This window comes from Neodothiora populina (assembly GCF_041146345.1).
Source record: "Neodothiora populina strain CPC 39397 chromosome Unknown canker_contig_14, whole genome shotgun sequence".
NCBI lineage: Eukaryota > Fungi > Ascomycota > Dothideomycetes > Dothideales > Dothioraceae > Neodothiora > Neodothiora populina.
Window position 1 is genome coordinate 1,363,746 of NW_027191408.1, and position 25,174 is coordinate 1,388,919.

Here is a 25,174-nt window from a genome sequence, read left to right on the forward strand (position 1 = left end):
AACACGAGATCTGCGTTACTCGAATCCTTCGGTATAGCGCTGTGGGTCTTGGAGGATTATTAACGCCGATTGTCGATTGTCGACCGACTCCCGGTACTTCCTTCAGCCTCAATAAGGAGTCAACAACGTCCTCCTGTAAAACACATTTGTAGTGCGCTGTCAACCATTGCTTTTATTGAAAATGCTGGAGGCCGTCAATGACCCGTCGTGTTGATGAAAAAAGGCTGAGATGATGTTTACATGTGGTACTGTGATTCAAATATGTGAAAGAGAAGAAAAAGGGTATCATTGGGTTTATGCTAGCGACAAGAAAGGGGTAGAATTTGGACAAAGAAGAGGAAGTGAGAATCAGACCAGCGACTGCATCTTCAGCGGGCTGTATTTCCACCGAGGCGTGCCCAAACTCGGCCAGCCCCTCGAGCGCACGTATCGCATGCAAAGGAAATGCGCGCCTCCCAGAACGAGCACCAGAGGTATCAGCCATAGAATGATCTCCAGCATTCTGTGTTCGGTTACCTTCTCGAACTCCGCCGTGTAGCCAAGGACATTGCCAGCTTGATCGCGCCCTGCTACACGATAGCGCGTGTATTTCCAACTGTCATCGAGCGCGAAAACACTTTCAAAGTTCCTCTCCTTCTTCACCACATCCAGAGACTCGAACTTGTCGCCGTCGGTGGCACCCTGCAGCTCCCATGATTGAATCTCAGTCGCGCCGTTCCAGCTGGCATATACGCTGGAGTGCTTCATCTGTGCCTGAGGAGGATAGTCTGGCTTGCCGACCCAGCTTTGCACTTTTTGCGTTCGGTAGGAGACGATACGGCCCCAGAAGTCCAGCCACGAAGCGCCAAAGTGAGTCTCACATACAAGCGACCCGTCGACCTCGAACTCGCTGTACGCGGGAGAGTGGCCCCAGCCGATCACGACAAGTCCACCGTCCGGTCCGACCTGTAACGAACCTTGAGATGGGGCACGCGTCCCTTGCATCGACACGTATGAGTGGAGAAGTTTGACGGTGCGATTGGCAACATCAAGTTGCAGCATCATACCCTTGCTATGGGATGCTTCGATATGCAGGATTCCGGCTTCCTCGTTGTCGAAGAGAGTCAAGATACCCTCGGCCTCGGACACCCATCGCGCATCATGTTGCCATTTGAAGTCGGTCGCCGCACCGTCTGAAAGGTCCTTGAATTGGTTGCGTTCTCCGCCCAGAGCCCAGAGTATTTCACCAGTCTCGTGACTGACGGTAGCGATCAAATGCAAGTGCCGCGAGGAGATGAGGTAGTCGCCTGCAGCGTCCTTGTCGATGCTGTTGATATGGAAAAAGTCGAAAGGACTGGCTTCCTTGTAGCCAGCAAAGGGGTTGGTCATATGCGATTCACCTGCGTCGAAATGATCGGAGGCCCTCCATTCGAACAATAAGTCGCCGGTCGCAATGTCAATTTCCTGGAAGATGCTGTCGGTGATCCATCCGTCGACGGGCCTGCCCATCCCAGAGAGATCGGCGACAGTCTTCTTGTAACTGGTCACGAGCGCCGTGTTGTTTTCTGTTATCTTGAACTCGTGCAAGTCGCCATGCATGTTGTCGCCTACGACGTGGACCTGATGACTAATTTGGTACGTTTCGTCCAACTTTGAACAAAAATCAACATTAAGCGCTTAGCCGGTCGCAGATAAATCATCGACATACCATGTAATAAGCACCTTGCCCGGAGCTTGCATCACGATGTCCACCCCAGAAAGTCAGGTAATTCTTGCCTTGGTATTGTTGACTCTTTAGGTTCATGACGGCACCAAACTGATCCGACATCCAGACGAGATTGCCTTCGCCATCGAGTATCATTGGTCCGGGGTTGGCGACAGAGTCGCCGGATGGAGTAAGGAGAACAAATCCATCACCACACCTCGCAGAGTCCCATTTCACGTGGGACGTAAGGGGCGAAGACAGGTTGAAAGAAACATAACTTTGGGCGCGATATGGACCGTAAACCCCGAGATCATAAAAGGGTGTTTGCAGTGCAGGGAATAACCATCCCACGACCGGAAGAAACAACTGATGAAACCCCAGAAGCACAAGCCCGGTGCCTGCAAGCGCCAGCAAAGAGAGAGCGACAACACGCAACCTGCTACACCAATTCATGAGTAAGTACATCTGTCGAGAAGAATCAACATCTTCCCCAATCGAAGACAAGAAGTACTGTTCCCCTCAATTAAAACATAAGCGAACCACCACATCTTATCGGTTTCTTGATTGTGGCAGAGCAGCAGGGCCTCGTCATTGCCAAGTCGAAGTACGCTCGTCTGGCACAACATGGCGGCTTGGTATTTTGCCACGAGCGCGCGAATTGGCTTTCGAGAACTTGAACCCATGCTGGCGATTATCGAAAGATACCTTACTCGAGTTTGTTGAGCCCTAGATCAGTGCCGAGAAACATCATGGCTATTGTCATTATTCGATTTTCGTCCACAGTGTTTGCAATGAATAGTCACTTGCAGGGCAGGCGGCAGCGGGCTTCCGATACTCTATTATTGGTAGAGCGAGTCTGCCAGTCGCAGGAGTTGCCCCGAACGCCCGTTGAGCGTACATTTTCACGCGCCAAGGATGATCAAACGCCATGGTGGCCTCTTGTTGAAGATGGCCCGGCAGTTTTGCCCGTGTTCATAGGTCACGTCCCCAATACCTTAATCTCTACAATTGGAACACAAGGTGCCCTAGCAGTGTGGCTTACCTTACTGTTACCCGCATGCTAGACGTGGGGACGAGCCGAATGATCTCGTGAGCTCTGGGCAGTCCTCGCAAGTGAATGGCGGCTGGCTGTTCAACCACCTGGTAAATCATGAACCAACCCTCAATCTCATTTTAAGGCTGTCTTGGGAATGCTAGATGCCTCAAGCCTGAGATATTCCGTGCAGCTACAAGTCTATCTCTATTCGTGTACTGTATGCTTGCGGACTGCTCTTAATTTATTGCTGACAAGGCACGAGTAATAACACCGCCTCTGCTACTGTACTGTATCCTGTCTGCTCTGCGTGTGCTTCACCTCAGCTTACCCTTAGTCGTTTGCAAGAAATTAGCTGCTTGGCGCGTGCTTGATTCCCATGTCACAGTATTTAGTCTGAAGTAAACAAAATACGACCCTTTCTTAGCCTTGCCGCGCAACGAAGAACAGCACCAGTAGACGATCAGATTGGGCGCTGACGTGTATATGCAGACCAGGAGTCGTGACATACATAAGACGAGAAGCTCCACGATTCAGCAACAGAGCACCAATTTCACTCACTCTTTTGCCTCTCTACAAGTCATGAGAGGACCACCCCACCACGCCGACGTCCGGCTCGAATTCAAAAGAGTTGAGCTGGCTGCGGACCAAACGCTGATCGATCCACTCCTACCGTCGAATGTTTCAGCGGGTTTTAGGGGTCGCGCATATGGCGCGTCCAAACATTCGATATGCGGTCACGTACTTGGATATGACCATGTTTGAACACTGTCTTTCGGGTGGCGTCTTCTCGTGATCAATTTATTTTGTTGTCTATATAGAAGACTGAGAGAAACACGCCAGAAGTATGTTATGAGACGACACGCAATCTGACTCGGATTCAGGAACGGCAGCTTTCATAACGCTGTGCCTGCTGAATCACGGAAAGATCAGCAAAGAGGCCCCGCCACGTGGCACCCTGGCTTTGAGACTTTTGTTGTCGGCGGCGGCACGAAACAATGACCGATCCCTGTCTTCGGATGGTGATTCGGTAGGTCGCAAAGAAGTCTGAGACACGGGTCCTACGATCTTAACCTTATCCTGTAGATTCACTTCAACCTCGGCAAAACCCATCCTCAACTCTTTTCCTTGTTGTCGCCACCACAGACGGACACAGAGGTGTTTGCATCTATTGCCTTGGCACTAGGACTAGGTGGGTTGACCATCTGAGTAAATCACATTTCCCAGTGTATCGATCATGAGACGGTCTCTAGGCGGGTCTGGCTGCCAAGATTGCCTTTTCCCTGTCGACCTTGAGGCTACTAATTAATGCTTTTCCTAACCTTGGCAGATGTGATGATCAGAATTGGTGCGATACATTCATGTCGTGTGTTTCCATCATCACCACTTATGGGAAAGCAGAACATACCTTAATACTTCCGGATACAATGCGTCCCCGATGACACAGGACGTCGCTGCGCGAATATAATGTGTGCTTGGTCTTCATTTTGGCCCTAAACGTGCATACTTCAGCCTTCTTAAATTTATGGTCGTCGCCGACACCTTCTGTAACACAGCGAACTGGCAAGGTACAGCTGTGCGTCAGTCGACCAATGCTTCTAGCTGCAATGGTGTCTTCGTCACGTATCTATCTCGGCAATGTCTCTCGTCTCTCTCGTATGGACTGGTGGCCTACTGATCATCCTGCTTGAACGCTTCTGTTATATCCAACTCGACTGATCGCGAGAATGCTTCGTAAGTGATGTAGTTGTACTGGTCTGAACATGAGCAACTATGGTGATGTACAGTACATTGCGTCTGTTGTTTGTTGACAGTGCATGACTTGCTTCAGTTTGAGTACTCTGGTGTCGGACGCTGCTGATTACAAAGTACACTCTCCAGCGGTCAGGGTGTTGCCAGACAACACAGTGTGCCCTGACTGTTCGTCATTCAAGTCTATCGTCGCATTCACAAATAAACAATCTTCGGAAACACAAGACAGACGAAGCTAAAAGGCATTGTACGAAAATCTATATGCGGTAACGCAAAAATCGAATTTCGCTATCATAGCAATTGGGATATTGCATCACATCATAATCAAAGATTCCCTGTCTTTCCCCTGCGTCTCATAAACAGGGCTATACCCAGTCGATTTTGCGTCTTGCTTCTCATCACGCGTCGGTATCATGCTCTGCACGTATTATCCGCATTAGAAGCATAGATCGTGCTGCACAAACAGCTGCACACTCCCCTCTCGGGCCCCTCTCGGGCCCCTCTCGGGCCGCGTCGTAATTTACTGGGCGGCAAAGCCGATCTGGGGAGATGAGCTCTCCTGGGAGAAGACAACGAATTGACTCTTGAGGAAGATATCTGAGGACGGAAGTTGTCAGTAGTGCGACTCGACATCAACAATCATACATTCGATCTGATACATACCTCCGAAGATGGAGAAGCCGATGCCGGAGTTGGACTGGAGTCCACCGTAGCACTGGGTCGACGAGACGGGTGCGTAATTCATGTAGGAACCAGGGATGACGAACTTCTGGCCTCCGATGACGGCGGTGAAGCTGGGAAGAGTGGCGGAGCAGGAGAAGACATAGCCGCCCTGGTTGTTGTCGTATTTTGCTCCAGAGACCTTGGCGTAGTAGGCGCTGACAATGGAGTCGGGAAGGAGGAGAAGAGTGGTGCCAGTGTCGGCAATGGCAGAGTAAGAGGTGGAAACAGTGGATCCGCTTCCGACAGCGTAACCGGTGGTGGTGAACTGCCAGAAGCCGTTGGCAGTGTTGACAGGCACATAGGTGATGCTGCCGCTGTACTTTGAGCTGTCAATGTAACCGAAGTCGTACGAGCCGGCAGCACCCTTCTTGAGGTCGACGGTAAAGAGCTTCCTGGCGAGCGAGCTCTTGACGGTGTCGAAGAAGGTCGTCTGCTGCTGAGGAGTGACGGTGTTGATGGAAGAGAAGGCCAAGCCGAGGAGGCCATCGCTGTCGGTATCCGAGACGAAAGCACTCGAGATGGATGTGGCGGCCTCGACTGCCTGAGAAGTAGCAGTGACCTTACCTACGACTACAGTGTCGGCGTAGACGACACCGCTAGCACCGGAGCCATCGCCATAGCTGATCTTCCAGGTCTCGCCAGACTCGCGGGCGCCGGTAGCACCGTAGACGGCATGCCCTCTCTGCTGCGAAGTAGGGAGGAGAGATGAGAAGACCCAGAGATCAGAACTGCCAGTGTCGAAGTCAAGGTTGAGGGTGGTACCGCCAATGGTGACAGGGCAGAGATACTCAGAGTCGTACTGATTCACTATCAATATAGGCTTCTTCCGATAGGTCTTCCGCCGAGCACGATTCTTACCTGTTCGGGCACAGCTGCGACGGTTCCACTCTGAAGCGCAGCAGTGGCAGCCTTCTGAACCACAGTGGGAACAGTTCCCTTGTACTTGTTGATGGCCTGGGACAGAGCAATCGGGGGTGCAGCGAGAGTCTTGTTTCCTGTGGCGATTTGAGGAACGGTGAAGGAAACCTTTCCCTTGACATCCACTGGTGATGCGGTGGCGACTGCTGCCAGAGCAGCGATGAGGGGAAGATACTGAGGCATCTTGAAAGGTCCTGTGTGGCGATTGAAGAGAGAGATGGAATGAAAGTGTGTGATGATCCAGGAAACACCGGGGGAGAGATGGAGGTTCTTATACCATGTAGGCATACAGAGAGGATGTACCACACCTTCCTCTTCGCATCTGTTGTTCTTGGAATATGGTCACTTCTCCGCGTGAAGCCATAGTCACATCGTCTAGTAACGAAGATATCGAATCTTGAGGCCCGCTGATAGGTGAGCGCTGGTCGAGTCAGTTAATCTAGTGCAATGATCTTCATCGTGTAATAGAGGTCGAGATGACCTGCTGCAGCGAATGGTAGATCTAGCTGCCTCTTTTGATCTAGAACATGTACGTGGCACGAGCGTTTGCATGGTTCGGCATGGGGAATAGACTCTGGACAGCTTCGTTTCGTGCCTGTATAGTGGCAAAGACAACTGCAACAGTAACTGACTTTCTTTCCTCTGATCACATTGCGACAGAAGCGGCCCCTTCCCCAGATTGCATCAGCAGCAGCAACGACAAAGAGAAACACGCAATGATAGGTCACACTCACGATAGTGTTATCCCCTAACCTTCCCGACCGGACGGTTGCACGTCCGTTCATTCACTAGTCCAAGGGGACGACATCTGAGTCGGCATACAGAGTACAGACTGTCATTGGTCTCATACATGCTAACGACAGCAACTCACGGACATATTCTCTCGGCTGACAACGGCGACGTTTGGGGCAGACGGTGGACGGGTGGCTTTCGGTGTTGCATTCAGGCTCTCAGGTCCTAGGTTCAGGCGCAAGCAAGCAAGCATTTACCAGAGTTTATACCAGCTCTTTGCCCAGTTCAATCAAGTGTTCGGAGCCGGGGCTGTCTTTCTCTCTGGACGAATAGATTCTCGTATTCTCGCATGCTAACTCGAAGCAAGCTCGCGCTAGTTCTTGGTATCAGAGGCACCTACAGTAGCTGGCGCACGGGGGCGGAACGGTCCTTCTGAAATACAAGTACTGTATCCTCTTTTTCTTTGACTTTGTATGCACAAGCGCCAGGGACATGTAAGGGACCGTGTTGTGGACCTTTCCTATTGAGGCAGTTGGATATATCCCTTCTCTAACTCCCAACTTCCAGCATCGCTAACTTTGACGAAGAAACATGCTATAGATATGACACTCTCTGATATATTATTGCCTGATTGTTACTCGTATCCCGCTTGGTCTAGTTAAGCTTAATCATCGACGACAGTTGGACCTCGGCGTTGCTTCGTCCAAATCAAGCTTTGCCTTTGTCCCTGTTCACCGACTCGTTGTACAAGCTCCTCGCCGATAAGGACAAGGACCAAACATGGCATTGTATCTGGTCGAGATCACGCAATATCAATGCATCATATAGTCACCCGGCACTATATCGCCACCCTTTTTCTTGTCCGCGAGATAGTCGAGCAGCAGATTGCGGTCCAAAACATGAAACTCTAGTATGCCTTTGTCCGCATAACCCGCGTTTCTAGGTACTGGTTGGGGACTGTACGTGGGGTAAAAGCGAGCGAGGTCATACGTTACGACTCGCTTTGTCCTTTATCTGCTGTACCTTGAGTGGACGTTCCCAGGTGCACCGAGGCTCGATTGCGATCAGCGCGTGGGGCTGCCACAACGGCGGCTGACTACCCTCCATGACGGACAGAAAGATAGCAAGCAGCAGTTCAATTTCCAAGGTTTTGTCTCGGATACTGACATCAGGTAGCACAGTGTGCTGTGACATGGTTGCATGTCTCATGATGGAAGGAAAGGGAAGAATAACATTCGAGAAGGTCGATCTGTCGTGCGATTGGACGAGCAATTAAATTGCACCTCATCTTGCCTGCATTGCCAATCCGGCATGAGATCAAGGTATTATTGCTTCAATCTATCACTGATGCGCGAGAGACCGCTGACGATCTTCGATGGAAAAGTTACGGTCGCTGCCTGCATTGCAGATAGATGGATGCTGCAGCTGTCGTCTCTGGAGCTGGACCACACCAGGCTAGACCCAGACCCAGCACCCCTCCCATCGCTCAGCGTTATCTGTCGCTCGTGCGTGTCAACTCGTGATGCCCATGCGGAGCCCAAGACAAGTGAGGTAGGTGTCTTCGTTGTTGGGGTCCCTTCGCGAACCGAAGCGACTAGATTGACGTGCTGGTACCTTGCAATATGCAGAGCATCGCGATGTGTGCTATACGTCGTCATGTTTTAGATGAACCGATAGTGGGTGAACAATGATCCAGACCCGGCCACTTTCAATGGTTTGTGGAACACGGACGGCGGTCGTCGACATTGCTCTACTCTCTTCGCTTGAGCCCCGCTAAAGTGTCTTCGCTTGAACACGGGCTAAAGCGAGAGACGCAGTTCGCAGTGCACAATGCGTCGCAAAAGAACATGGCTTGCTCTACGGTACTCCACCTCGTCGCTGCAGAAAAGACGACGCGGCGCTGTGTCACAACGACGCAGAATCGGGCAGGCCCGACCCGAGCCGCATTCCTTACCGGACAAGACCGCTGCTCACGAACTGTAGTCGTCGGCCTCGCAGGATTCCGAGCAGGTGAACACCTTATGTTGCAAGACACTTTGACAGACAGGTTAAGCGGCTCCGGCAGGACGGAAAGTGTGTCTCAGGCGGAGACAAAAGATGGGGTTGCCTTGATGGGCAATGATGTATGCATTGCATTGTCAACGGGACCAGGACGGCAATGTTCAAGGAACGTGTTCGAACCTGTCATCCAAACGAACGTATGTTTCCTAGCAGCTGTTTCTTCACACAGTCTGTCATACGCCGTTGGCTAAGGAAACGAGTTTCGGATAGCGATCGACCTGTCATCGGCAAAGCGGCCCGCATAACCACCGACACTGGCAGTGTTCCACGGCATGGAAGAAAGAAGAAAGGTCATCTAATATCATATCTATCTGTTCTATTTCCTGACCATAATCCGCCAACCGAGGCAATGATTCAGTTGACCAGAATAATCCATACAACCCCCAGATCGAGAACAACAATAGTAAAATAAGGCTCATACAATCAAGAAATTCGTAAGACCGCAACCGTCTGTAAGGTAATTACCAGATCTGGAAATACGAGAGTGCACGTCTCCAGGGAGGCGTGGCGTAGTAAGTGCGCAACAAGGTCAACTCCCCTTCCGAGATGACACGTCGGCCGGTCTGCAGATCGACGGTTTTGAGGTCTCGGAGCTTGGTGCGACAGACCAGCTTGTAGCCAATGTATGAGGCGAGGATGAGCAGGACACCGATCATGTACTCGAAGAAGGCGTAGACGGAAATACTGGTGGATCCCTGAAAAGAAGAGTCAGCATGTGGGTCTTGCATTTTTGAGAAGATGGGCAGATCAACTTACCACCGAGTACAGGCCAGAGTAGATGCATGCGATCAAGAGCAGAATACACATGGCCATGAGGTAGATGGGAGTGAAGGGCCAGCCGGTCATTCTCCATGCATAGAGTTCCTCGAAGAGGGGATCGTTCTGAGCCTTGAGGGCGGCACGGAATCTCACCGACGAGATGACGATGATCATCCAGACCATGAAGTAGGCGGCGGAAGTGATGCTGACCAGCCAGGTGAAGACGGTGACACCGGTAGCTGCAAAAGACGTCAGTAAGTCTGCGGGAAAAAGAATAAGTTCGAAGGTGGTACATACCGCTCAAATTGATATAAGTCAAAATAACACCAACGACGACGGTAAGACCGATGGCGAACATTGGCTGACCCCAGGAGTTGACCTTGGCCATGTATCTAGGGACGATGCGCTGGTGCGACATGGCTCTGGCGATTCTGCTGGAGATGTAGATGGACTCGGCAGCGATGGCGGTCAGACCGAGCATGATGATGACGTTAAGAAAGTCGCCCAGGCCACCGACGCCTGCCATATTGGCGGCAATGACGAATGGAGAAGCAGCAGCACCCTTGCCACCGAAGAGGCGGTCGTCATCGGAGCGGACGATGAAGGAGACGAGGGTGCACGGGATGAGGTAGACAACGGAGACACGGAAAGGGACGATCTTGACGGCGCGGCCCATGGAAAAGCGCGGGGTCTTGCCCTCACCAATGGTCAGACCTGGCATGACGTTGTCTCCGATGGCCCAGATGGCGTACAGCATACAAGAAGAGAAGCCCTATTGATGTCAGAACAGTGCCGGTAAGGAGTTGAATTGACAGACAAGACTCACAGAGAAGCCATTCTTGAAGACTGGAAGCTCGCGCCAGGTTTCGCCGGTATACCTGTGCCCTTGTCCATTGGCTCCAGCGCCGAGGATGACGGCGAAGCAGAAGAAGATGATGACGAGGAGACCGATGATCTTGAGGATGGAGGTGATGTACTCGAACCAGGCGAACCACTGGTTCGGTAGAAACATGAGCACAGCGAGAAAGACCAGAAAGATGGTGTCTGCGAGGCGGTCAAAGTCAGCAGGAATGTCAAAGAGGCCACCAGAGAGGAAGTCGGCACTTACAGAGAGCTGCAGTAGGCACGGCGCCATCCGCCCAGTAATTGACGACGGTGTTGAACATGACAGCTTCGGAGCCAATGACGGCGGTCCAGCCGAGCCATTCAGCGAAACCAGCGGCGAAAGCCAGGGCAGGGTCGACGAATCTGTCGGCATAGTCGATGAAGTTGCCAGAAGTGGGAAATGCAATGGTCATTTCACCAACGACCTGAAGGACGGCGAAGACGGCAGAGCAGACGAGAGCGTAGCCGACAATGACAGATCCCGGGCCACCACTGGCCAGAGCCTTGCCGGTGACGATGAATAGACCGGATCCGAGAGTACCACCGACATTGATGACTTGAATCTGGCGGGGACTGAAAGTACGAGGGAGTTCTTTTTCGGGTTCTTCCTTGAAGTCGACGATATCACTGCTATGGCCTTCCTGAATGTCGAGACTCGGAGATGTCTTCTCGTTCGAGTATGGGGTTTTCTTGTCTTGAGACTCCATGTTGGTGGAAGCGGCCACGTCGACTGACATGGCTTATTTGCTATGCGTGGAATATGTGGTATGCAAATGGGAATGATTGGAAAAAAAAAGGATGTGCTGGATAGATACAGGTCTCGAGACTATATAACCACTTTTACCAATGATTGAAGCAATAAAGGTCAGGACATAGTTCTGGGCTCAGGATTCAAGCATCGGCCAAGTGTGGTTCTCTGATAGGGTCGGGGTTGCAGATAGAGATAGAGTGATAATCAGGGCAAGGCTTGGAGTTTCCACTGGGGCAAAGGTGGTGAGAAGGTTTGGTATGACAGCAAAAAGGTACCAGAGACACAGCCAAACGAGTCAAGTATGGCCGAGATGCAGCGACGATGATTGGTCCAACAAGACAGAAGGCCAGAAGAGGATGTCGAAGCGAAGCAGTCGAAGGCCGAGGAGCCAATGACGTTCTCGTTCAGGGTCTCAAGAAACGCCCCCATCTTTGGGCATCGCAGATAGGGGACGAACGGATAAAGAGGCAGCAGCAGATAAGGGAGCAAGGATGATAAGCAAGGCAAAAAGTGACGAGATAGCGGCACGTTTCTGGGGTGGTCTAGGTATTTGGGGTGGCTAAGGTTTCGTCTATCATGTTCGAGACGTTCTTTGCAGGCTCGTTGGAAGAGAATAGGCTTTTTGGCCTCGGTGGTGTACAGTACTGCTGCACAGTACGGACGTACGATGGCTCAGAAGCGCTGGATCTGGACGCGTCTTCTGGAGATAGAGGCGTTTTTGTGTCAAAGGCACATGAGATAAAAAAAAAGTCCAGGTACCGTGTACAGAGAGAGTGTGGTGAAGTAGGCCTATCAAGAAGGAAAGAAGGAAAAAGGAAACGTTGGGGAATGATTGACGCACGAAAGAGAGAAAGAGGGGGGGTAGGTCAGAGAGTTATCGCGCATCGGGTGGTCATACAGGTAGGGCAGTCATATATATATCGTAGAGAGATGTGTGTTTTGTGTATGCGTTTTAGGGACACGCAACATGGGATGATTCATATTGTATCCGGCACATGATCGGCCCACGAGAAATGAAGACGAAACGTGGAGTCGGCATTAGAATGGGGTAGAGATGAGTGCATGGATGGTAGCCTCAGATGGATTGGGTGGGGGAAAGGCGAGTTCCTGTAGGGCTGGCAGAACCTCGGATCAATCTGTCTGAGTAAAATACCTTAGGTACCTCACCATTTCAGTGTTGGGCAAGGGTACCTTAAGGTACAAGTATTTCTAGTGTGCACTGTAATTGTACGTGCCTTGCAGTAGTGACTCTGTCTTTGTCTTGGATCAGCGTGCATGTGGTGATTGTAAGACAACCTGAGAAAGAACCTTCAAGGCAAGGTAACCCGTCAGATACAGATGGATGCCTTACCTTAGGTACCTTAGGTAGGTACCTTAGGAAGACACATGGGTCGGGAGTGACAGGCCGAAGTCAGGGCTGATAGCAGGGTTTCAGGCTTTCTTTATCCTGCAGCCAGAAAGAGAGAACAATTCTTGCCATCATCAATTCTTCGTCAACAACAATCATCAGAGTCGACCAAGAAGAGCTTCATCATCAGAGTTCTGGTGTGAAATGCTAATCCATCGATTGACGCTCTCTATGGACGAGACACAAATGCTAACCTATCCATCATCCATTACATCTCTGCTCTTCACACGGCAAGGTCATGTCCACGGTACTTGCGCGGGCCCATCTTCTTTGTTGTCGTCAAAGTGTCCAAAGTGCGCTTCGGGAAGCCGTCAAAAGACACGGCGTACGTAGCCACCGAGTGCGCGATGAGCTTGGTGTTGACCTCCCACGCCGTCATGTTCAGATTGTCCACCGTGTCGCAGAGCTGATGGTAACAAGGATCGAACCACCGGCCCGCATCTCCTCCGAACATGGCCGCCTCGGCGTCCGTCTTGACGCCCTCGGCTCCCGTGGCGATGCCGCCGCCCGGGATGCTGTTCTCGATGAAGCCCACGTAGTCGCTGCGCCCGTCGAAGGGAATGTACGTGTAGTTCAGCCCGTGCGACGTGTAAAAGTCCTCGTACAGCACGCGCAGCTCTTCCGATCCCGCCGGGTTCTCGGCGTTGGTGGCGTTGTAGATCTGGTAGGCGTAGTTGGGCGAGGCCATCATGTCGTAGTCCATGAACAGACGGATCTTGACGTTCTCCTCGGCCGACAAGCTGTTGGCGTAGTAGTTTGATCCGAGCAGCCCCTCCTCTTCGCCCGCCCACCAGGCGAAGCGCACGCAGTTGTTGACCCTGTACTTGCTGAGCTGCGTCGCCACCTCGAGCAGCGACAGAGATCCCGAGCCGTCGTCGTTGATTCCAGGCCCCTCGGCGACGCTGTCGCTGTGGCCGCCCAGCATGACGCAGTTGTCGGGGTCGCCTCCGGCCGTCTGAGCGACGATGTTGACCGTCTTGATCTCGTCGAGGATGCCGTCAATGTAGGCGATCGAGTCGACCTTTGTGCCATTCTTCAGCTGCTCGAGAAAGGGAACGGCGTCCTCGGAGGAGAGGCCAAAGGTCGGCACATGATCCGGCGACGGCTCGCCCAGCGTTCCCTGCAGACTTCCCTTTTCGTTGTTGTACACAATCGCCGCCACAGCGCCAGCTCTTCCTGCCCCGCCCGACTTGTCGCCAAAGGGACAGCTTCCGCGTTGGATAAAGGCGATCGTGCCCGTCATGTTGGCGGGATAGTCGCTGTCGTCACAGCCGCTGTTGGCGACGAGGACCAGCGGGCCATAGACGGGCTCTTTGTTGGGCGTGGGCGGCGTCAGACCCATGGGCGAAGCGGATTCGGGCACAGAGTGGGCAATGACCAGGCGGGACTCGAAGACATTCCCCGTGACGGCGTCGAAGGTCTGGTTGGTGACGTTGTAGTAGTCGCCCAGTGCCGCAATGGTAGAGTAGATGTAGTCAATCGTGCCCAGATGACCTTTGCTGCCGATGACTCGGGTAGGATGATTGTACTCGCCCACTCCCAGCTCTGCAATCTCAGACAATTGTTCCGCTCTCTTCAGCAGGTTGGGGCCGGTGATGTCACTCTGGAGCTCGGCAGAGGTCACCACGTCGTAGCCACCGCTTGTCACACCGCTCTTGTATCCATTTTTGTGTCCGACGCTGCTCTTGCTGTTGCTGAGGCTGTTCAAGGAAGAAGAAGAAGACAACAGGGCGATAGACTCGTCGCTCAGAGGGACTTGTTGGCCCGAGGAAGCAGCGGTGGGCACTCCCGACACGCAAGTGGCCGCCAGTAACGCGGCGGCGACGGACGGGGATAGACGCAGAAGAGGAGACATGAAGTTCGTTTGATCTTCTCCTCGAGACTGCAGAGAAGGAAGCACAGGAAGAGGTTGAGATGGTCGAGGATGAGGATGAGGATGAGGATGAGGATGAGGATGAGGATGAGGATGAGGATGAGGATGAGGATGGAGAAGAGAATGCGCGAGTGACTCCAAGGAAACAGGAACAGAAGGTGCAGTACCTGACGCTAAGCCGAGGAAGGAACGTCTTGTCCTCCGTACTCCGTATGCCGTACTGTAGACAATATGGGGAAGGAGCTTCTTATCTTGTCTCCACTCTTATCTCGTTGCCGAGTCACCTGCACCATAGGTACACCCATCAACACCCATCCCATCCGCATGACGACCAGGAGAAGAAAAAGTCAGGCGACCATGTCATTCTATCTACTGAACTATCTCTACTCGTCGAATGCAGCAACCAACGTCGTGTACACGATCGGCGGCATCACACGATACGACTGCAGCTTCCCGCCAACAATCAACTCCTCCAGACTCACCTTCTTGTATCCTGGCACCTCCCAGATGTCGTCGCCCACCATCCGTGCCTGCTGTCCCGTGCCCCAGATCTTCCTGCAGTAGTGAGCCAGTGCAAACGGCACCCCGTTCGCCAGGCACGTCTCGACCTTTTCGTTGACGACCTCGATGGGGAAGTGCACCTCCTGGGGTGCGCTGCCTTTGTCCTTTGCCAGTACAGCCGCGATTTCTTTTCCTGTTGCTTTTAGTTCCCACAGTCCGATGATGCGTCCCTTGATCTCGTCGATTGGTCTCGATGCAAAGATTGATGCGTATGCTGCCCCGACGTACTCCCTCGTGCTTTTGATACCTCAGTCAGCATCCACCTCTTTGTGTCTTGCAAAAACAAACATACCAAAGATTGAGCTTCTCGTTGGCCGCGTTGCCGTAGAACAGGAGCCTGTTGCTGGCCCTATCCACACCCATTGCTCTGTTGCAGTAAAAGTCAGCCACTTGCCCCGTAATGATTCGACCAAAGTACTTGCACTGTGTTGAGGCTGAACTCGGCGAAATTTCCCACCAGGACAATCGTCACCGGGATGCCAGCAGCCTTCGCTGCCTTTTCCACATCGTCTTTCTTCTTGTTCACGGGCACTCGCAACCCCTGCTCATCATAACGTGCTGCTAGATCCGACGGCACGAACAGCTTGACGTTGGTCTTGGAGATTGCTGTCACAAGATGCTGTTGACGATCCACGCCCTCGTGACCGACCAGAGAACTTTTCATCCATAAGTATCTGCTGCACATACAATCATAGATGCCCAATAATCCCACTCACATGACAATGTCGATGTCTTGCAACGCTGAAATCAAGGTCGCCTGGTCTTCCACGTCCACTTCCACCTTTTCTACGTTGGACGGAAGATCGCTGATGTCAGAGCTCGATCGGTAAAGCACTTTGATGGGAGCCCCGGAAGCAATCAGCGCCTTGGTGATGACCGAACTGGCCCACCCTCGGTGTCCATAGATGGCGATTCGGTTAAAAGTCATGGTGCTGGCAGGATATTCACTGGTATCAATTCTTGTGGGTGTTCAATTGCTTTCTTCTATCCTACACCGCCATCCCAGGGTGGCATCAAAACATTATAACAGATAGTCCGGCCCGGTATCGGCACTAAGCCGAGCTCCACCGACGAGCGATGGCGCCATTGTGACTTGTGAACCGTGGTGGATCGTTCGGTCACCAGGTTGTCTTTGTGGTCTCATTGCTTGCGTATCGCAAAAGTAGGCGACGCGATTGTCCCTACGTTTGCCGACAAAGCTTGTTCTAAATAGATGTCGTCCTAGCCATAAAGGGCAGGCGATGCCATCAATGAGCACAGGGTTTCCCTCCATCATGTGCCAAGGCAGGATATGCATCTCGGATTCGGTATCCGAGCATCGGGTGGGTCATCAACCACACGGCCTCTTGATTTTTTGACACTATTACACTAAGATACCTTGAGGTAGGTAAGGTAGGTACCTGTCAACGTCACGCATACTCGACTCGATGTACCGAGCATTCGGCAAGACCCCCAAAGCTCTGCGAGTCCGCCATACGGCGTGCTTGCCTTGACTTTGCAACAATTAATTATGCTTACGGAAAGAGGCGAAAGTCCTTATCTACATCTCTTGGCGCCTTCCGGATCCGGGCGTCAAGCCAATCCAGAAAGTCATCTTCATGACAGCAGTAGAGTATCATGTCTTTCTCAGTATACAGAAGTTCAAGGGAGCACGATTAGGTATTGTTCAGATCCATAACGTGCTGTGACTTGACCTGCCTCGAGTCTAGTAGCAACAAGGTTCCTTGCCCTGGCCATTGCGCGTCGAAGGCCTTACCATACCCCCCGTCTTTCGACCTTGACACATCCGATATACTCAGAAAGTGACTTCTCATCATGTCGCGAACCACAGCGAAAGAAGATCCTATCACCATCAGCGAAGTCGCATCCATAGCGCAACGGAAACTACCGAGCAATGTGTACGATTACTATGCTTGTGGATCTGATGAGCAACAGGCGCTGAGGCGCAACGTCCGCGAATTTGATAGGTACTCAGACATTGATCGATCTTCCTTTATTTGTTCTTCTATACCAATCTGATGGCTTTTGGTGCAGATTGCTTGTACGTCCGCGCGTCATGGTCGACGTCAGTTCGGTAGATACAAGCACATCATTGTTTGGTGTGAAATACCCCATGCCTCTTGGATTTGCACCGAGTGCGATGCAGAGACTCGTGGGGGAAAACGGCGAGAGCGATGTTGCAGCCGCAGCAAACGAGTTGGGGTTGAATATGACGCTGTCCTCGCAGTCGACGACATCGCTGGAGGATGTCTCCCGGGAGAACGATGCCCGGCCCGATTCACCAGACTGGTGGTTTCAGATCTATCTCACCCAGGATCTGGAGAGAAGTCTACCATTGATCAAAAGGGCGGAAAGTGAGACGTCAATCCTACTTTTGACGTAAATGATGACAGTTTCTGATCAGAATACCACAGCGGCCGGATACAAAGCGTTGGTTGTGACGGTGGACACTCCCGTCCTGGGAAATCGAATCAACGAGCGTAGAACACCATTGGTGCTGCCCTCGCATCTTCGGCTGGCAAATTTCGAGTCGGCCTCGACACCAGCACTCAAGGAGCGTAAGCCGACGATGAACCGGTTATTCATGGATGCTCGCACCCTGAAAGATGCTCAGTCGATCGCAGCTGTGGCAGGTCCCACAATGCATAGTTCGTCGCTTACGTGGGAGACGACCTTACCCTGGCTTCGAAAGGTGACGAATTTGAAGATCATCTTGAAGGGTGTCATGACCGCCGAAGACGGCAGGTTGGCTGTTGAACATGGTGCGGACGCAGTCGTAGTGTCCAACCACGGCGGAAGACAGCTCGATTGCGCACCTTCGACGATAGAAGCCTTGCCTGAAGTTGCCGAAGCCATCGCAGGGCGCATTCCCGTGATCTTCGATGGAGGAATCCACCGTGGTAGCGACATCTTCAAGGCTGTTGCACTCGGCGCAGAGTTTGTATTGATAGGTCGTCCCGTCCTGTGGGGATTGTCGTACAAGGGCAAGGAGGGTGTTCAAGTCGTTTGCAATATCCTAGAGCGCGAGTTCTATCGCACTATGGCGCTCGCTGGCGTTACAGATCTGTCGCAAATAACAAAAGCGAGTCTTGCCGTCGCACGAAGAGACACTTTCGGTCTCTCACGCTTATGAGTTCGATGTATATAATGTTCTCATTTCACTTCTTGTCCAAAGCCTTTTGTCCCAAACAATTCCCTTTGTCTGGTACACTGCCTTCCAAGGCGGCATTTCCATCCGATAGTGTGAACAAGTACAGCCTGTGCACATTCACCGCGACAGGAGCATTAAGGCCAGCACGATATAGATAGCCCAATTGAATCCCATGTCTCACCTTAGCACAAATGCGGCTGCCTTGGTGATGACCCGGGACGATACATGGCATACTCACGATCCGTCTTTACTTTTAGGGTCAGATAAGAAGAGGGACACGACGTATTTGCATAACGTTTGAGACCTACCTCAGACAAATTGATGCCTCGAAGACTGCTGTTGCGACTTCAAATTTGACAACTTAGCGCGGGAAGACGAGATGCGATGCAGTGTAACATTTTTATTATGGAACATTGCATGGAGGGACATTGACAAGACCCTTCCTCTCCATCGTTTTCCATTGCATAGCTTGGAGCAGTCCATACATCGTCCTCAACGTGGGCATGTCCACACCATTCTTTGTGCCTTCGCGTAGAGGCTCCCCTACAATGTTTTCGAACTCGGTGAGATTACCCTAAGAGACGTGTTAGCAAATATGACAGGAGATGATCGAGAGGTAGACTTCGAGGTACTTTTTGAACGTCCACCAACATGCTTGGGCAAAAATAGATCTCGATAGGTTCGAGGATGCTCAACATCTTCGCCGCAACGTCGTCGGGAAGTTGGACACCAGATGCGTTTGCAGCCAATCTGATCTCTTCCATAGCGGGCTTCACCAAATTCTCAATAGGAGTCTTAGCGATACGCAATCTTTCAGTGTCGAGACCGGTGATGGCACATGTCGAGTTGAGACAAGCGTTGTAAATCAGCTTGCGCCACCTGCTGAAAGGTACGTCCGGGACGAAGTTGCACTCCGTCTTACCGCCAGCCTTATAGAGGTCGATGAAGTGTCTTGCCGCAGCATCTTCGTCTTCTTTCGACAATGCTGGATTATGAAACGCTCCAACTAAAAGCTCGTCTGGATCATTGTGAGTGATAACGCCGTGGGGCATTTCTACGGAGCCGATCATTGAGACTCCGGATAAAACAATGTTTTGAGGAAACGCTTCCATGACTGGCTTCTCAATGTTCAACCCATTCTGTACAAGAACGAAGATCGTGTGACCTGGAGTGGCAGCCGGAGTAATGAGATCTACTACTGTGGGTGAACAGTCTGGTATGTTCTTTGTTGTGCAAATGATACAGTCGAATGGACCTTCGTTTGCAGCAGGTATTAAGGAGATAAGTAGGATTGGATAGTGGTTGGCTGCGATTCGTTCCTACCCTATAAGTGGGAAAAGAAAAGCAGCGATGCAAGCCGAGAAGAACCTTTGATTATCCCTACCCAGGTCCATCCAACCCCTCGTTGCAGAATAAGCTAATTGTGGATCTGAGTATAGACTCACGAACGACTCTTTTGCATTACTTGGGAGATACCTTGGAACATCAACTTCGCAAAGGCTATCGCACATATGGCTGGGAGCAAGATCCGTTCCTCATGTTACTTCTGTCATGACTCTTGAAGCTGGAATATTTTCGAGTCTTCCATTTCAGCATAGAAGAGTCCGTTATATCTCGTCTTCTCCCGATGAAGGAGATGTATCATACCATCAATCTGGCGTTTAGTAGCTTGATAGGACTTTGTCGACTATTACCATACCATCGAAGAGAATTTATGGCGAAGCGAAAGGACGGCGACCTCAACTATTGCAGCCGAACACTTGGATGGAACGGCGGACATAACAAGACTGCACGAGCAGTGGTTTGAAGGGTGTGTGTCTACATTATGAAGGTAAGGTGAGAAACAGACTGGATCGCATGTCAATGTTAATTGGTGTACGTTGGCGACACATCTCCTCCACTAACAATATTTGGATCTTTCGCAACGTCTGGTCTGTTTCTAATCTTGCTATCCAGTCTGTACGCGCTGTTTCGAGCCTCATGAGTTGCGGTTGTGACTGACGACGCTTCAGCATCCTCTCGGACCAAACAAGCACAGGTCTATCGAAAGGATGGATACTGGCTTGCTGAGTAAACACACCACTGACATTGGCTCGCTCAAGAAGCTGAGCTGGATAAAGAATATTGATTGGTTTCATGGTCCGTTCGAGTGGCGGATTTATAGATTCTAGAGCTAGGTCGAGTGCTGAGGTCAATGACAGAAGGCCCTGTCCATGCAGCAAAATGCTCAGACGGAACAAGGGAGAATAATGGTCACGTAAGAGAGCATCACCTGCTCTTATACGTCAAGGAAGCCGCATCAGATAGTAAGACACGAGAACGATTCTGGATGCAGGCGAGTTGCAGGTTTTGGCTTGCGGCCCCGCAGCTGCGTTGCTCCCAGAAGTGCAGACTCGAGTAGACACTAGAATGTTGCAATTGGTTGGCTTGATGCTAAAAGTCTCTGCGCGAATCAGTCACGATATCTGATCGAATAGAATGAGCCATATACATTGCTGCTGCGAAAGTGCATGAGGCAAGACCACTTGAGGGTCGTTTTATTGCCAGATATATCTCCGCAACGATGCCAGCCAGACTGGCTAAGCCGAGTCGGACTCGTACCGCTGTTCGCAACAACACTCCATTGGCATCACCGCAAAAGTCATAGAATGGGAGGGGGCCAAGACGAGATCAGGTCATTGCTATCTAGCGATATCATATCACACAATGAAAGCTTAGGCGCAAGTAGGCGGTCATTCAGTACACCTGGTGGACACTCCCAATGCTAGTCGCTATACAGAGATGATATTGTCGATCGCTTCACACTGCCCCTGCGTCCTGACCCTGGGCACGATAAGCCCAGGAACAAACACCAAGCTGGCAGATTGGCAAAGTTGCGAGACGCTACAGACACTGACCAGTCAGTATTCCTGAGCAATGTTACAAGTGCTCCCTCCTATTCAGGTCATCTCTAGTACAGAGGTTTATCAAACGGCCACATTCGCCTGAGATCTTCTATCGTCATGTCGGCATCCGGTTCCTGCGCCACAGTGTTCGATAGCTGTGCGAAGATTGCCGCCTCTTCTTTTTTGGTCGCTTCAAATGCTTCATTCGGCACCCATCCCACACTGTCAGTTTTAAGAATATCAATCAAATCTTTCTTCAGCTTCAGCGAGGTGATGAACAGATTGTGCTGCTCTTGGTGTTGTTCTAGCGCTGGACCAGTCGGCGGGTCGTACGGGCATTGTCCATCTAAATTCAATTCGTTCCAGCGGCGTGAAAGCGCGACGAGTTCTTCCTGCAATGCAGCTATGCCGTCTTTCCATGTCCGGTGACAATAACTAAACAACCGAATCAAGTCTTCGTCGAGGTCTCGCGCAGACTCCAACCGCGGAACTAAACCCTTGATGCAAGCGTCGAAGGCGGCGGCAGAAATTTCGGAGTTTGTCATCTCCGCTTGCCCCTGCGAAAGTTCAGTAGTCGGTGACTGAGTGTCTGGCACGGCAAAGTCTGGCATCATATCCGCGTACATGAACGCAGGCTCAATACTAGTTGATTGCCAATCAATAACTGCAGTGATTCTGGATGTATCCTGCTCGTCCACGAATATGTTTCTGAGATGGTAATCAGGGTGGATCAAGGTTGGCGTTCCCGTTTTCTTCACCCTATCGTCATTAATGAGCCTCCGAAGCAGCGCCCTACTGGCAGCCACTATTTTGATGTGATCTTCAACATGTCCTTGGAATAGGGCGACATTGTTATCATCAATGTCGTTTGGAGGAATCCTCGTTAGACCAGTATCAATTAGACCTTGAGAAAAGGCTCCCAAATCAAGCCCTGCGAACCATTAGCGATGAATATGGTACAGTGATCATGGTTCTCATATGGTCCTCTATTTGGCTGGCGAAGATGATAATACCTAGTATCGTCTACGTCACAGTCCCAGTATTTGATTCCACAGTGGGGACCAACAACGAAATCCTCATCGAGCTGATGTATTTGGAGGCATGAGATCGCAGATGTGCCGGAGAGATAGAGACTGCCATATGCAGAGAATAGGGCAGCCATTTGTTGTAAGCAATAAGCCAAGGACTCGATGCAGCGAATCTGTGCAGACGACGAAAGGCTGGCCCAAACCTCGCTTAGCTGAACGCCCCGGCATTGTTCCATGATGATAAACTCGTGACCGACGGGGTTTTGGGGATCATCGCTCCAATCTAGGACGTTTGGCATTGATAGCTTCGTTCGAGCCTGCACTGGACAACGTGAGCATAAGTTCGATGCGACGGTGACAAATGTAGCTTACAGTATCGTATAGTAGCAACTTCAGAGTTTGTAGTCAGCCTCTTAGGCCCTGACGCACTTGTGGGCAATCTAGCGACTATCCGCTGGCCGGAATCCGTTGTAAGAAATAAGACTTTGTTAAAGCCTCCCTCTTTCTTCTCTACGGAGACAATGGAAGTGGCGCCATCACAGAGATCAAGTACTCGGCGACATAGCACATCAAAATCAAATTCTACTCTGCGAGCATCGCACTGCTGTTTGTCGTTGCGCAGCCACCGTCCGCTTGTGTAGGCATACAAGTCGGAATTATTGCCGTCTAAGGATCAGCCGTGTTCGGATGAAGAGCCTAACAAAAAATACCAAAAGTTGGATTTCTTTCCATATTGGAATGTACATAAGAGCGGAAAAGGATCCTTCGATGATAATTATAACGGAGGCGTGGGTCAAGCTTGTTGTTGCAAATGTTTACGAGCGATAATTTGGAGTTGTGCTTAGGTACACTTGCCCGTGACACGAGACGAAACATTGACGCTGTCGTGAAGATTCTACTACACCGTAAGACAAGACTGCAGAGTTGCGGAGAATGCTCACAGAGCTGAAGGACAAGGGCAAACAGAATCTGGAACGCGAGTGGCGAACCTTCATTCAGAAAAAACAAATGCGAGTCTAAATATCATAAGTCTCCAAACGTGTCATTAATGGCAACAGCAATGTACTCGACGACCGACCCTGCACGAGCCATCCAGCGTTCGACTCAAGTGTTATTCTGGCTTATTGAATGTCAACACTGTCGACGTCCAAAGATCTTTCGAGACTGCGGACAAGAGTCATGAGCCTGCTGGTGATGATTATTGCTCCATGACATGCTCCAGGAAAGAAGGGCCCTATGTCGAATGCCTGAGGATCTTTGTCCCGGTTTCGGAATTCATGATCGACACTGTCCACAATCATTAGCCACTAATTGTTGGATGACAGAGACTGCTAGGATAGAACGCCTTATTTCACGAGATAAATATTCCCTTTCGACAATTGAATGATCTCCGGGACTTCAGCCGAAAGCTTGTCCCTCGGTCTTCATTATCCCGCTTCCACAAAAGATCGCTTTAGTTGACCCTCGGATGATCCATCTAGCCACACTAATGCACTGAAAATACTGTGGTGTTTCCGGGCATAGCCAATAACAAGTTGTGTCTTACCAATGTTACCCATACCATGGAGTACAATTACCCTCTGCTCGGTCGGGTGGTCAGCTTCTGGAAGTAAGTACTTCTCAACCTTTGACAACTCCATTGTGCGGAGAATAAAAGAAGCGACCTTTGGTACTCCTTTGAAAGTGGAGGGTATATCGTGCCCACCTTGGTATATTTAAACTTCTCAGCTAATCCAACCTGTAGCTTCTAGGACGTAGGTCGTGAGGGATTATATATACATGTAGTCCGGGCAAGGAGCAATAGAGGTGACCTATCAATCATTACTGTGATGATGTCTTTGATAGTTGCGAGATTATCTTCATCCGGCTTGCCCAAATTTGCTCATATCAAGTTGATTTCTTTCCATGCAGAGAGTACTTCTCTATCGCATCTGAGACGTCTAGACAGCCATACCTTTCACTGATGACAGATTGCTAAGTCTTCATCAATATCGCATTGTAAGCCACCAGTATCGTTCGCATTAACTTCTTTTGTTGTCTGCCTACGATTGCTCCGACATTGCTTACTTGTAGTTCGTAGAGGCAGGCGCTATTAGCTTTGAGTAACCTCGAACGGATCCTTCCAAGCCCATCAATTGGATCTTGGAAAAATCCAATTCTAGGATCTAGAATTTTCGAGGCTTCAGTGTTCACCTCTTCTTCGGCAGCCTGCAGTGTCTCACTTCGGCTCATCCCTTTGGCTCCTTGTATCGGCGTCTCAAGGAACAGGATGCTAATGGTTGACCAAGAAACGCCTTTCCAGGCCTGCTCATCATGGAATGCCTCAAGCATTGCCTGTGATCATTAGTCAACGGCTGAGTACACCGATAACGATAGCAAGATAGACTTTGAAATTCACAGTTCCACCAAAGCAGTGGGCTATGATTCCCAGCGGGCGAAAGTGTTATCCCTAGTTAACAGCAGGTAAGTTCAAAGACGACTTGGAGGGTCGTGCCAGGGCAGCTTGCCTTTGTTCTCGTTACAGCGCGAACGAGAAGTGAAGTGCATCTCGCAACGCGTTCTATCTGGTTGCATCCTCTCCATGTCATTGGGACTTGTACCCGTAGTGCATGATTTGGGCATTTAGAACGACAGATAGCAGCTTCGGGGAATTGCTCAGCCAATTGATCCGCTACGACTCGTCTCTTGAACTCATGTTCTTACATCAGGTATCACTGGAATGAGCACTAATAGCATGTATTGCGACAAATCTGCCTCGATATCGGCGATATTAGAACCAAAAAGTCCCTATCTCTATAAGAGATTATTATTCTTACTCAACAGCATCTAGACCAATTCCTAATTCACTAACATGGCATCCAATAAAGGTCCCAAGCCTAATATCTTATTTTACCATAGCTCTGATCTAGATATATCTATCAATCTTCTAGATGTATTTACATGAAGATATCAAGTCAAAATTGCGATATA

The 25,174-nt window shown here is 50.8% G+C and overlaps 7 protein-coding genes across 11 annotated transcripts; 1 reads left to right on the forward strand and 6 right to left on the reverse strand.

Moving 5' to 3' along the window:
• Positions 1–348: 348 nt before the first annotated feature.
• On the reverse strand, positions 349–2,137 carry AAFC00_002372 (uncharacterized protein; the record flags this gene model as incomplete). Of its 3 annotated transcripts, none has more annotated exons than XM_069348008.1 (2): positions 349–1,629; positions 1,688–2,137. In XM_069348008.1, the coding sequence occupies 2 exons, from the start codon at positions 2,135–2,137 to the stop codon at positions 349–351; spliced, it is 1,731 nt and encodes a 576-aa protein (XP_069201771.1). The 3 variants fall into 3 exon arrangements, with proteins under 3 accessions (XP_069201771.1, XP_069201770.1, XP_069201772.1); XM_069341676.1 differs by having other exon boundaries at positions 1,688–1,840; XM_069341677.1 differs by having other exon boundaries at positions 1,688–1,807.
• A 2,852-nt stretch (positions 2,138–4,989) lies between these two features.
• AAFC00_002373 (uncharacterized protein) lies at positions 4,990–6,293 on the reverse strand (the record flags this gene model as incomplete). The annotated part of the gene is made up of 3 exons (XM_069341678.1): positions 4,990–5,066; positions 5,133–5,991; positions 6,051–6,293. The coding sequence occupies 3 exons, from the start codon at positions 6,291–6,293 to the stop codon at positions 4,990–4,992; spliced, it is 1,179 nt and encodes a 392-aa protein (XP_069201773.1).
• Positions 6,294–9,364: 3,071 nt separating this feature from the next.
• Positions 9,365–11,284, reverse strand: AAFC00_002374 (uncharacterized protein; the record flags this gene model as incomplete). The annotated part of the gene is made up of 5 exons (XM_069341679.1): positions 9,365–9,598; positions 9,660–9,901; positions 9,960–10,434; positions 10,489–10,706; positions 10,771–11,284. The coding sequence occupies 5 exons, from the start codon at positions 11,282–11,284 to the stop codon at positions 9,365–9,367; spliced, it is 1,683 nt and encodes a 560-aa protein (XP_069201774.1).
• Positions 11,285–12,929: 1,645 nt separating this feature from the next.
• On the reverse strand, positions 12,930–14,561 carry AAFC00_002375 (uncharacterized protein; the record flags this gene model as incomplete). 2 transcript variants are annotated; one of them, XM_069341680.1, is made up of 1 exon in its annotated part: positions 12,930–14,561. In XM_069341680.1, the coding sequence occupies one exon, from the start codon at positions 14,559–14,561 to the stop codon at positions 12,930–12,932; it is 1,632 nt and encodes a 543-aa protein (XP_069201776.1). The 2 variants fall into 2 exon arrangements, with proteins under 2 accessions (XP_069201776.1, XP_069201775.1); XM_069347728.1 differs by having other exon boundaries at positions 12,930–13,409.
• Positions 14,562–14,962: 401 nt separating this feature from the next.
• On the reverse strand, positions 14,963–16,068 carry AAFC00_002376 (uncharacterized protein; the record flags this gene model as incomplete). The annotated part of the gene is made up of 4 exons (XM_069341681.1): positions 14,963–15,377; positions 15,433–15,507; positions 15,563–15,796; positions 15,857–16,068. The coding sequence occupies 4 exons, from the start codon at positions 16,066–16,068 to the stop codon at positions 14,963–14,965; spliced, it is 936 nt and encodes a 311-aa protein (XP_069201777.1).
• Positions 16,069–16,955: 887 nt separating this feature from the next.
• AAFC00_002377 (uncharacterized protein) lies at positions 16,956–18,273 on the forward strand (the record flags this gene model as incomplete). The annotated part of the gene is made up of 3 exons (XM_069341682.1): positions 16,956–17,107; positions 17,175–17,494; positions 17,555–18,273. 3 exons carry the CDS (start codon positions 16,956–16,958, stop codon positions 18,271–18,273), a joined length of 1,191 nt encoding a protein of 396 aa, XP_069201778.1.
• A 421-nt stretch (positions 18,274–18,694) lies between these two features.
• AAFC00_002378 (uncharacterized protein) lies at positions 18,695–19,403 on the reverse strand (the record flags this gene model as incomplete). Of its 2 annotated transcripts, none has more annotated exons than XM_069348009.1 (2): positions 18,695–18,865; positions 18,924–19,403. In XM_069348009.1, the coding sequence occupies 2 exons, from the start codon at positions 19,401–19,403 to the stop codon at positions 18,695–18,697; spliced, it is 651 nt and encodes a 216-aa protein (XP_069201779.1). The 2 variants fall into 2 exon arrangements, with proteins under 2 accessions (XP_069201779.1, XP_069201780.1); XM_069348010.1 differs by having other exon boundaries at positions 18,924–19,343.
• Positions 19,404–25,174: the final 5,771 nt, after the last annotated feature.